The following is a 12,728-nucleotide window of genomic DNA, read 5'->3' as shown; positions in this document are numbered from 1 at the left end:
AAAACAATGTATCTATATGATGGGTATCAAATCCAATAAAAATGCTCAAAATATAAACTATTTAAAGACTGACACTAAATTAAATGAACCTAGAAAAAAGCCTTTGTCAAATTAGTTTCATATTCATCTATGTAACCAAATTACAGAATGACCCAAATGAAGTAATATATGAACACTTCCCACTTTTACTAGGGGGGAAAGATTATCAAATTTGGAATGCACATAGCCTTCTGCAGCATAGAGGAAGAACTCTAAAGCCTGATGAAGCTTCCTCTGGAGGTTTTTTTTTTTTTTTTTGGTACTGGTACTGGGGCTTGAACTCAAGACCTCTGGGCTTTATTAAGGACTTTTTCATACAAGGCTGGTGTTCTACCAGCCTCACCTCCATTTCTGACTTTTTTGCTGGTTATTTGGAGATAAGAATCTCACAGATTTGTCTGCTCAGTAGTTAGGAATATAGGTGTGAGTTACAGTTGCTGGGCTTCTGATGGAGTTTATTAAAACTCGATCTTTTAAGGGCTCAGCAACATCAGGCACTTAAGTCAAACAGACATCTCACAAATCCTTTTATTCATCTTAAACTAAAATTTGAAGAAATACATGAGAAAGCTTTTATGACAATAAATTCTATATCCAAATATATTTAGTCTGATACATTTATTTCAAAAGCTTACTGGTTATTTCTGACTTTTAAGGATTAATAGATCCAAAGGCCACCTTAAAGTTCTTATGTGTGAATACATCAAATAAAACTACAGTGTTTCATTTTCACAGTGCCATATTTTCCTGTGGAGTTCTTTATATTACAGTATCCACAATGAAACTGTTTACTTAGGGGCTTGCAAATTTATCTTAGTTTGTATGCCTTAAAAGCTCAACAACATTCTGTACCTTTTGTCTTGTATGTAAGTTTATCAGTTTTGGTGAGAGTAAGGGGAAGCACAAAAATGGGGAGGAGGGGACAAAGGATGAACAAATGCAGCAGCAGTATTCACTAGCTACTATGTTGAAAATGAATTATACAATGTGAGGGAGGAGTGATTGGGAGGGAAAAAACTGGGAGAAAATGAGGGAAGAGGTGACATTGTTTGAAAAGAAATGAATTTGCTGGTTGCCAGTGGCTCATGCCTATAATCCTAGCTACTCGGGAGGCTAAGATCTGAGGATCATGGTCCAGCCTGGGCAGGAAAAGCTGTGAAGCTGTTATCTCCAATAAATTACTAGAAAACCCGGAAGTGGCGCTAAGTAGTGAGTGCTAGCCTTGAGCTGAAGAGCTGTGGGGCAGTACCCAGGCCCTGAGTTCAAGCCCCATTACCAACAACAACAACAAAAATGAAATATACTCAAGCTGGGCTTAGTGGCTTGCCTGCCATGCATGAAGCCCTAGGTTTGATTTCTTAGTACTACATAAACAGAAAAAGTTGGAAGTGTTGCTGTGGCTCAAGTGGTAGAGTGCTCACCTTGAGAAAAAGAAGCTCAGGGACATTGCCTAGGCCCTGAGTTCAAGCCTCAGGACTAGCAAAAAAAAAAAAAGTACCCGACTTACGTAACATTTGTAACCCCTCCAAACATAGCCGTATATAGCCTTTACAAAAATTAAAAACAAACAAATAAAACCCACAACAACAGCAAAGCAGGTAGATGTTTGTGGCCCATGCTTATAATGCTAGCTACTCAGGAGGCTGAGATCTAAGGATTGTGGTTTGAAGCCAGTCCAGGGAGAGGAAAGTCCACGAGACTGTTACCTCCAATTAACCACCAAAAAAACCCCAAAAAACAAAAAAAAGGGAAGTGGAGCTGTGGCTCATTAGGTAAAGCACTAGTTGTAAACTTTTAAGAAACAGAGCCCAGGCCTGAAGTTCAAGCCCCAGAACTAGCCTTGAGCTAGTTTAAAACAAACAAACAAAAAAAACCCTCAATGTAACTTCCAATGGTCAGCTACTCTGGAACCATGTTCCAAGAGATCATGTGTGTCTTTGCTATAGAAGTCAGATAAAATAAGTGGTTTGCTTTCACAACATTCTCCTACCCTTAAGATCATAAAATACAATGATTTCAGTAAAATGACAACAATTTGCAAGTCAATTGGCAACGTATCTGAGAAAAGTTCAGAATGAATTTTTATGCTCCATAATTAGACATTTCAGAAAAATACTCTGTTGAATAGTCAAACTGGAATTTACTTTCATTTTTTCCTATTACTGGGCATTTTGGTTAGTTCTAAATATTTAAATAATTCCAACATAAACAAACATCTTATGCATAGTCTGTAATAAGTCACTTATCTTCAGACATTTTTGTTACCTTTGCTTCTTCTACATAAGGAGAAAAAAGCCGAGGACGGACGTATATGCCAGCATTTTTCTGACGTAACCAGGCATTTGACTTTCCACCCTCTGTTGTTGGAAGCATGTCTGATGGAGGAGTACTAATCAAGCCTCTTTTCATCTTGAAAAGAATTTTTAGATGATCAAGAGATATATGCAACATTACAATACCAAGATCAAAATATTTATATCTATAAATGTATATAATTTACCATTTAAATACATAATTAGAAATGTGAAATATAGTATTACTTCCAAATGCTTAATAATATCCAAAGGGATCAGCAAAAAGAATGTACTATAATTTTCTATTTTTCTCTAACTAGAATGGCATTAATTAAAACGTAATTAAGTTGGACTAACAACATTTAATGAAAACTGATTTTTTACCTCTTGCTCATCCCTCATCCATCTCCAACCAAGACAAAACATAGACTTGGCATTGGACACCATACAGTAGGCTCTAAGAGAAGACAGACTTGGTTCAAACACTACCTCCTCATTTAACAGTGAAGTGAGCACTACTTTAAGGGATCATATATGACTTTTCGAGAAAGTGGAGTGCTATCCACTTAACTGTATGTGGAGGCTCAGTTGTTTCTTTATTAGTGTTGAAAGAATAAGAACAATTAGCTCTTAAAACCTTCATTTAATACTTATTCGATAAAACAAGGATTTTCTGTACTAAGAAATGAGGATTTAAATTTACCCTTCCCTGCTAATGAATTAATACTGTAGCACCATGATTTGTGTTCATTAGGCTTAATTCCTATTTTAATGAGACTTTTTTCCTTGGACAATTTTGCCTTATCTGTTATGCTAGAATCACAGATTAGACATCAGTGTTTGAAAATGTGTATATTCTAGAAGTTTCAGTTAATGCCTGTAATCCTACCATACTAAGTAGGCTGAGACCTAAGAATCAAGGTTCAGAGACAGCCCACACAGTGGTAGAGGGTTAGCCTTGGACAAAAAAGCTGAAAGACAGCAGCCAAGCCCTGAGGACTAGCACCAAAACAAACAAGCAAAAAAAAAAAAAAAATCTCCCTACAGATTACCAGAAGAAAATAGTATAGGCAAGGACTTTTTGGATAAAACCTCAAAAGTATGGGTAACAAAACAACAAATAGACAAATGGGATTATCCAACTAAAGGCTCTGTTTAGCAAAGGAAAACAATCAACAGAGTGGAGAGAGGTTACAGAATAGGAGAAAACATTTGCAAACTATGTATCTGACAAAAGTGAAATAAGCCAGGCAAGGAAAGATGAATGCAGGTATAATCTCACTCATACATGAAATAAGAGTTGATCTCATCAAAGTTGACAGTAGAAACTAAGCACTGGTGGCTTAAGTCTATAATTCTAGCTACTGAGAAGTCTGAGAGCAGAAGAATCTTGGTTTTTTGGCCAGCAAGAAAGAAAATTTATGAAACCCTACCTAGCCTTGAGCTGAAGAGCTGAGGGACAGCACCCAGGCCCAGAGTTCAGGCCCACGACCAGCAAAAAAAAAAAAGGGGGGGGGCCTGGAACTGTGGCTCCAGTGGTTGAGCAACATCCTAGCACCTGGAAGGCCTGAGTTCAAACTCCAAAATTGTCCTGAAAAAGTTGAGAGTGGCATAGCTGTTACTGGAGGCAGTAGGTGGAGGCCGCCAATGGGTTCAATAGTACCATTCAGAAAGAGTTAAGGTCTTTTTCTTTTTCTTTTCTTTTTTGTTGGTCATGGGGCTTGAACTCTGGGCTTGGGCACTGTCCCTCAACTCTTTAGCTCAAGGCGAGTGCTCTACTGCTTGAGCCACAGCACCACTTCCGGTTTTCTAGTGGTTTATTGGAAATAAGAGTCTCACGGACTTTCCTGCCCAGGCTGGCTTTGAACCATGATCCTCAGATCTCAACCTCCTGAATAGCTAAGATTACAGGCGTAAGCCAATGGCGCTCGGCATCGGAAAGAGTAAGTTCTAAGTGATCCTTTCCACAGTGGTGTGGCTACAAATAACAACGCACTATACAGTTCAAAATAGCTAGAAGAGCATTCTGAATATTCTCAACACAAAGAAATATCAAAGTGATAGATATGCTAATATCAAGCTTTGATAATTACATACACTATTCACATAATGAAACATGTATACCATTATTACATAAATTTCTATGTAAAACCAAAAAACTATGTTTACAAGTATTGCATTAAATGCATTCACTTATGAGGGACTAACATTTTTTCCACCCATTAATTCAAACAATTCTATTAGTTAAAAAACAAAACAATAGGGGGCTGGGAAGGTGGCTCAGTGGTAGAGCGCTTGCCTTGCATGCATGAGGCCCTGGGTTCGATTTCTCAGCACCACATAAGCAAAAAGAAAAAAGCCCGAAGTGGCGCTGTGGCTCAAGTGGTAGAGCACTAGCCTTGAGCTGAAGAGCTGAGGGATAGCTCCCAGGCCCAGAGTTCAGGTCCCACGACCGGACCCCCCTCCAAAAAGACCCAAAAAACAAAAACAAAACAATGAAGCTAAGTGCCTGTGGCTCACACCTATGATCCTAGATACTTATGAGACTGAGATTTGAGGTCTATGGTTAGAAGCCAGCCCAGGTGAGAAACTGTTAACTCTAATTAACCCCCAAGAAGCTAGATGTGCAGCTGTGACTCAAGTGGTAAAGCACTAGCTTTAAGCACAAAAGCTTACGAACAGTGCCCAGGCTCTAAGTTCAAACCTAGGACACACCAACAACCCTAAAAAACATGAAATATCAGTGCCATTAATATTGAAATGGTCAGAAGTACAGTCAGAAGGTCCATGTATCCTTCTCTTCCTCCCTCTCTCCCTCTTCCTCTCTCCCCATTTCTCTCTTCTGGTCAGTCATCAGGACTGGGCGTTGTCCCTGAGCTCCTTCTCTCAAGGTTAGTGCTCTACCACTTTTGAGTCACAGTGCTAATTCTGGTTTTCTTGTGTTTAATTGGAGATAAAGTGTCATGGACTTTCCTGTGACAGCTGACTTTGAACTCTGATTCTCAGATCTCAACTTCCTGAGTAGCTAGGATTACAGGTGTGAGCCTGAGCCACCAGTGCCTGACTTTTTTTTTTTTTTTTTTTTTGGTGCCAGTACTAAGGCTTATACTAAAGGCCAAGGCACTGTGCTTTTTTGCTCAAGGCTAGCACTCTACCACTTGAGCCAGAGCTTCACTTCTGGCTTTTTGGTAATTAACGGGAGATAAAATGCTCACAGACTTTCCTGCTTGGGCTGGCTTTGAACTGTGTTCCTCAGATCTCAGCCTCCTGAGTAGCTAGGATTACAGGTGTGAGCCAATGGTATCTGGCTTCCATGAATCTTTTATATGAATCAATCCTCTAGCTGTCTTGACTTGTTTCTGTACTTGAAGAGTCTCCATTTTCCTCTTATAATAAGGATCTACTTGATCTACACAGAAAAATGATTAATTCTACCTGGAACTATACTCTTATAAGACCCATTTACCAAGTCAACTCTCACCTATCAAACATTTATTTGTACTATGTGAAGACATCGAGGCCACAACATTGCATAAAACAGACATTTATTTCTGTCCTCATGGAATTTGCAGTTTCACAATACTTTTTTAGAAGGAGAAATTTTTTGTAATGACTGAAAGAAGAAAAGCCTGGTATTTTGCGTTCTCATGGAAGGGATTTAAATGAAAGAAGCCACTTACTGCATCACTTAATACTTCGCTGTTTATAGGTAAGATGTGTTCAATCCGCACAAAAGGTAAAAGAGAAGAAAGGATCTCTCGAAGTTCTTCCATGTCCAGGTCCCGTCTTTTCACACCTCTTTTGTTCACACTATGTGCAGTGCCACTCAGTAAGTTTGGTTCTAAGAGACACCAAATCCAAATTTCAGGAGACAGGCGTTTTTCTCCATATACACTCTACATTCAGTATCATTCTATGTATATCACTATATTTGCTTTCACGGGATGTAAAAACATCTGTTTTTCTTTTAAAGCAGCTTATTTAGATAAAGAAAAAGTATAATAACCAAGAACAGCAATATTTTTTCCTAAAGAATAAAAGTCTTTCCTATCAACCAACTCAAAATAGGAAAGATGACAATCTATCAACATCTGGAGTTTGATCAAAAATGTATTTTTTTTTTTTGCCAGTCCTGGGGCTTGAACCCAGGGCCTGGGCCCTGGGCCTATAAAAATCCTAAAACTTGATAGAAGACTAATACCTCTCAGAAGGCTGAGACCTTAAAGATCAAAATTCAAAGCTAGTCCAGGCAGAAAAGTCCTTTCAATACCATCTCCAACTAACCTGCAGAAAAGCAGGCTGAAGGTTTGGGCCTAGGGATAGAGTGCCAGTCACAAGCAAGCAAGCTAAACGAGCCCAAGCTTGAGTTCAAGCCCCAGTACACACACACACACACACACACACACACACACACACACACACACACACACACACACACACACACACACCTACCTACCTTGATAGAATGAATATACATTAGGCTTTCCTCCTTTGGATACCAAGTGATTGGTATGTGTTAAATTGTTAGTGAATACATATACTAATGAGCAAACTAAGCTGCATGCTGTACAATGCCCTTATTTTATTTTAAAGTAGTCCAAAAAGTCAGACATTTTAGGGATACATTCTTGGCTGGGAATGTGGCTTAGTGGTAGGATGCTTGCCGAGCATACATGAAGCCCTGGGTTCGATTCCTCAACACCACATAAATAGAAAAAGCCAGAAGTGGTGCTGTGGCTCAAATGGTAGAGTATTGGCTTTAAGCAAAAGAAGCTCAGGGACAGTGATGGGGCCTGAGTTCAAGCATCAAGACTGGCAAAAAAAAAAAAAGGGGTGGGGCTATCAGGAGTGCTAAAGGGCATAGTTCAAGTGACAGAGAACTGTCAATCAAGTGTGAGGCCCTGAGTTTCAAATCCAGCACTGCTAAAAGAAAAAAAGATTTTTATTAAATCTTACTGCATGTGTGTGGACCCTTTGAACTCTAACACGCAATGAATGTCCATTGTTCAGAGCAGAGAATGTTTTCCTTCTTGACTATTAATGAAAAGGGAAGATGTAAAAATACAGATTTGCTTATAATATTGGGAAGAAAAATAATTTGGAAATCTTTATAATGTCTTTAATCTAGGGGGCGGGTTATCTCCTTTTTCTTAAAAATAATAACATTGGCTGGGCATTGATGGCTCAGACAGCGCCCAGGCCCAGAGTTCAAGTCCCATGACCAACCAGAAAAAAAGAAAGAAAGAAAGCTGGGCACCCGTGGCTCAAGCCTGTAATCCTAGCTACTCAGGAGGCTGAGATCTGAGTTTCATGGTTCAAAGCCAGCCTGGGCAGAAAAATACTTAGAACTTATATCTCCAATAAACCACTAGAAGAAAACTGGAAGTGGCGCTGTGGCTCAAGTGGTAAAGCATTTGCCTTAAGCTGAAGAGCGCAGGGATAGTGCCTAAGCATAGAGTTCAAGCCCTGTGACTGACCAAAAAAAAAAAAGAAGAGGAAGATACAGACTGCTTATAGAATACTTGTAAAAATCCAGCATTTACTATATTCATGAATGAAGTTTTGGGTTGTTTTGTTTTTGTGGTGCTGAAAATTGAACTCAGGCATGTACTTTCCTAGGCAGGGGCTCTGTCACTTGAGACACACACCCCAGCCCTTGTTGCTTTCATTATTTTGAGGATAGAATAGGGTCTTTTCCTAGGTTTTTCCTAGGCTGACTTGTTGAACTACAATCATCCTATTTATACTTTTCGCATAGCTAGAATGACAGGTGTAGCCCACCATGCTCAGATACTGTTTGTGGTAGGAGTTTCACTATTTGCCCAAGCTGGCTTTGAACCACAATCTTCCCAAGTATCAATGTTAATATTTTAATATAATTTTGTTATTACTAAGGTGTTACATAAAGGATTACCATTTCATAAGTCAGGTAATGACTACATTTCATTTTGGACAATGTCACCCACCCTTTACTCTCCCCTCCACCCCATTTCAATGTTTGTTTTATTTTATTTTTATTTTTTATTGTGAAAATACCGTACAGAGGGGTTACAATTACATGGGCAAGGTAGTGAGTACATTTCTTACCAAGCATTGTTGTCTCCTCCTTTGTTTCCCCTTCCCATCCTTTCCCATCTCCCACACACACACCCCCACCAAATTTGTGAAATGAACCCCAAGATAAAGATTCAAATGGTTTTTCTTTCTTGCGATTGTTTCTAACATATTTATAAGATAATTTTTTTGTTGCTTTGTATGTCCCTCCCCCACGGTATAACCTCTGCTTTCACTGTATTTGATGTTGGTATAATTTGTGGAGGGGAAGGGAAAAAACAAATCATTTAAATAGGGATACAGGTGGACCCATTGCAACAATGAGATGTACCAGTCATTATGTCAATGTTTATTTTAGTTTATTTTGTCGGTCGTGGGCTTGCTCTGGGCCTGGTCACGATCGGTCCCTCAGCTCCTTAGCTCAAGACTAGCACAGCACTACCTCCAGTTTTCTGAGTGGTTTATTGGAGATAAGAGTCTCACTGAGTCTCAATCCTCAGTTCTCAGCCTCCCTCAGCACTCACCATCCCTCAGCTCTTGAGCTCAAGCAAGCACTCTACTAGTTGAGCCCCAGTGCCACTTCTGGTTTTCTCTCATAGACTTTCCTGCCCAAGAAGGAATCCTCAGATCTCAGCCTCCTGAATAGCTAGGATTACAGGCGTCAACCACCAGTGGCTGGCCTGTATCTTTTTTTTTGGTCGGTCGTGGGGCTTGAACTCTGGGCCTGGGCGCTGTCCCTCAGCTCTTCAGCTCAAGGCGAGCGCTCTACCACTTGAGCTACAGCGCCACTTCCGGTTTTCTGGTGGTTTATTGGAGATAGGAGTCTCACGGACTTTCCTGCCCGGGCTGGCTTTGAACCGCGATCCTCAGATCTCAGCCTCCTGAGTAGCTAGGATTACAGGCGTGAGCCACCAGCGCCCGGCTTGGCCTGTATCTTTTTTAAATCATGTGATACAGCATTTTAAAGAATAGTTACAACTGTGTTACAACTGCCTTGCTATGATTTGTGTTTATACATAATTAATTTCCCATTTTGGTAATGGGGATCAAACCCTGGGCCTCATACATTCTAGAAAGGTGGTGCTCTACCACTGGGCTATCCTCCCAATCCCCAAAACAATTCTTTTCCTTTAAGTAGTGCTTTGTTTTCATATGAAATATTATGTGAATCCCCAAGTAAGTAATAGGTATGAACCACTTTTATAAAAGGTGGTGAAAAAAAATGTGGCCTTTCTGGCTTAGCTTCCCTCTTATCCCTAGCAGAGGAACTTTCCGTGCTAATCTCACAATGAGAACTACTGTTTTAAACTACTGTTTTAAAGGATATTTTATCCCTTAAAGCTGCTTTTATTTGATCAAAGTAAATATGTCCTTTCATTACAACCAACCTCACATCAATGAACCAATGGCCTTTAATAATGATTATGAAGTTAAAGGCAATGATTCTTCTTACTTGGATATATAATTATGTCCTACAAAATTCACACGAATAGTGACTTAATGAAACCAAACCACTGCTCCTATGAAAACACAGTGTTAATTTCCTATAAACCTCTGAGCATAGCAGTTTCATCAACTGATTCTTATAACATATGTTCTTTATTTAATACTGAATTCATATGAGGTCAACAGCACAGAAACTCAGGTTCCAGTGACATTTATATAACACACATTATGACTAAGAAACATAAAAAGGGTACTAAATAGACTGTGAAAAGGACACTTGTTTACAGTAGATCTGAAAGAAGATTAAAGCCTTGGTGCCTTGTTCACCTTCAGCTGGGGATGTGTACTAGATAACAAGCATTTATTTCTTACTCTTTGTGTGCTCTTAAAAATGCCAGGAATGGATTTTCAAGTTACAAAAAATACTTTTTTTTTTTTTTTGCTAGTTCTAGGACTTGAACTCAGAACTTGGGCACTGTTCCTGAGCCTCTTTTGCTCAAGGCTAGTGCTCTACCAACTTGAGCCACAGTGCCACTTCCAGCTTTTTCTGAGTAATTTAATGGAAATAAGTCCTGCCAGGGCTAGTACCCATCTACAAATACATTTTTTAAAGCAGGCTAATCTGCAAATAAAATTCTGCAGCCAGGTTCATGCCTGGAATCCTAGCTACTCAGGAGGTTGAGATCTGAAGAGTGTGATTTGAAATCAGTGTGGGTAGGAAAGTCCACGAGCTTATCTTCAATTGACCACTAAAAACAACAAAACAAAAACAAACAAAAAATCTTAAGTGGAACTGTGGCTCAAATACTAGAGTGCTAGCCTTACCCAGGCTCTAAGATCAAGCCTCACAACCGGCACGCAGAATCTCCCCTCCTGCCCCCTCCCCAATTCCATGAATGAGAATAGGTTACATATTGGCATTATAAAAAATTTTTAATGGAGCTAGGAAGGTGGCTCAGTGGTAGAGTGCTTGCCTTGCATGCCTGAGGCCCTGGGTTCGATTCCTCAGCACCACATAAGCAGAAAGGAAAAAAAAAGCCGGAAGTGGCGCTGTGGCTCAAGTGGTAGAGCGCTAGCCTTGAGCTGAAGAACTGAGGGACAGCGCCCAGGCCCAGAATTCAGGCTCCACTGGACCCCAAAAAAAAATTTTTTTTAAGCCGGGAGTTGGTGGCTTATGCCTGTAATCCTAGCTACTACTCAGGAGGCTGAGATCTGAGGATCATGGTACAAAGCCAGCCAAGGCAGGAAAGTCCGTGAGACTCTTATCTCCAATAAACCACTAGAAAACCGGAAGTGGCACTGTGACTCAAGTGGTAGAGTGCTAATCTTGAGCTGAAGCGCTCAGGTAGAGTGCCCAGGCCAAGAGGTTAAGCCCCACTACCAAATATAACTAACTAAATAAATAAATTTAATTATTTTTTAAGCTGGGTGCCAGTGGCTCATGACTGTAATCCTAATCAGGAAGCTGAGATCTTAGGATCATGGTTCAAAGTCAGCCCGGGCAGGAAAGTCTATGAGACTTTTTTTTTTTTAATAGTCCGGTCATGGAGACTCTTATCTCCAATAAACCACTAGAAAACCGGAAGTGGCACTGTGACTCAAGCAGTAGAGCACTCGCCTTGAGCTGAAGAGCTGAGAGACAGCGCCCAAGCCTAGAGTTCAAGCCCCACGACCGGCAAACAAACAAACAAAAAAACCTCACCATCTTATCATTTTGACCTTTTTTTAAAAGTCAGTACTAGGATTTTTTAAAAGTCAGTACATGGCCTTTTCCACTTATGGCAACTGTCTTATCAGTTACACCACGGCTAACTGAAGGCAAGAGAATGTCTTGGATTTGTCTGCCTGGGTTGGCTCTGAACCATGTTTCTCATATCTCAGCCTACTGAGTAGCTAGAATAGGTGTGTACCACTGACACCTAGTCATTCTCACAATTTTAAAGTAAGAAATTCAGTGGCTTTTCATACATTCATATTGTTGTGCAATCATCAACAATAATTCTAGAAATATTCTATTAACAATAAGCTTTTGTAATACTTGATTACATAACTTTTTAAAACTGTGAAATAAAATTTTGATATATTTAACAACATATATATATATCACCTCTTCTCTTGACTATAAAAACTTCTATTTTCATACCACTTAATAGTGTTCAATACTGTATGCATGTATAAATATGAAATATAATAAAAATATGATATACTATATAAATATAAATATATATATATTCTTTTGTGAGTACAGGGACTTCACCTCAGGGCTTTGTACTTTCTGCTTGGCTGTTTTGCTCATAGCTGGTACTCTAACAAGTGAGCTATGCCTCCAGTCCAGCTTTATTACTGGTTAGAGATAGTGTCTCTTGGACTCTAGCTGGCTTTGAATGTTGATTTTCAGATATCAGCCTCTTAAGCATCAATGAATATAAGTATGAGCTATCAGTGCCAGGACAAAACTATTTTTTTTTTTTGGCTGGTCCTGGGCTTGAACTCAGGGCCTAGGTACAAGCTTTATGTTGTCAGGGCTAACACTATCGTTTGAGCCACAGTTTCACTTCTTGCTTTTTCTGGTAGTTAACTGGAAATAAGAGTCTCATGGTCTTTTCTGTCTGGGCTGGCTTTGAATCATAATCCTCAGATCTCAGCCTTCTGAGGTAGCTAGGATTACAGGTGTGAGGCACTGATGGCCAGATTGGTACTGTTTGTAAGACTGGCATACTGCATGCATTGCAGTAAGCTTTGGGATATAAAACCCCTAACAAGATATGTAAGCTGATTGGCACAATCTAGTTGTCTTAACTTACCTCTGTCTGCTATTCTTTTCATCAACTGATGCTCTCCCCATTTAATCAGATATTTAAGGATATCTTGCTCGCTTGCCTATAATAAAAGATG

At 39.6% G+C, this 12,728-nt stretch overlaps 1 protein-coding gene across 2 annotated transcripts in view; it reads right to left on the bottom strand.

Annotated features, from left to right (window-relative positions):
• Btbd7 (BTB (POZ) domain containing 7) overlaps positions 1-12,728 on the bottom strand; it is a 71,952-nt gene that overhangs the window by 13,498 nt on the left and 45,726 nt on the right. For both annotated transcript variants that reach the window (XM_013016243.1, XM_013016252.1), the window contains exons 5-7: positions 12,638-12,713; positions 6,014-6,174; positions 2,305-2,448 (exon numbers count right to left, since the gene is read on the bottom strand). In XM_013016243.1, coding sequence (XP_012871697.1) covers positions 2,305-2,448; positions 6,014-6,174; positions 12,638-12,713 — 381 coding nt within the window. The remainder of the gene's footprint in view (positions 1-2,304; positions 2,449-6,013; positions 6,175-12,637; positions 12,714-12,728) is intronic.

The sequence above is a fragment of the Dipodomys ordii genome, unplaced genomic scaffold (assembly GCF_000151885.1).
Source record: "Dipodomys ordii isolate 6190 unplaced genomic scaffold, Dord_2.0 Scaffold2, whole genome shotgun sequence".
Taxonomy (NCBI): domain Eukaryota; kingdom Metazoa; phylum Chordata; class Mammalia; order Rodentia; family Heteromyidae; genus Dipodomys; species Dipodomys ordii.
This window is presented reverse-complemented; position numbering and strand designations above follow the sequence as displayed.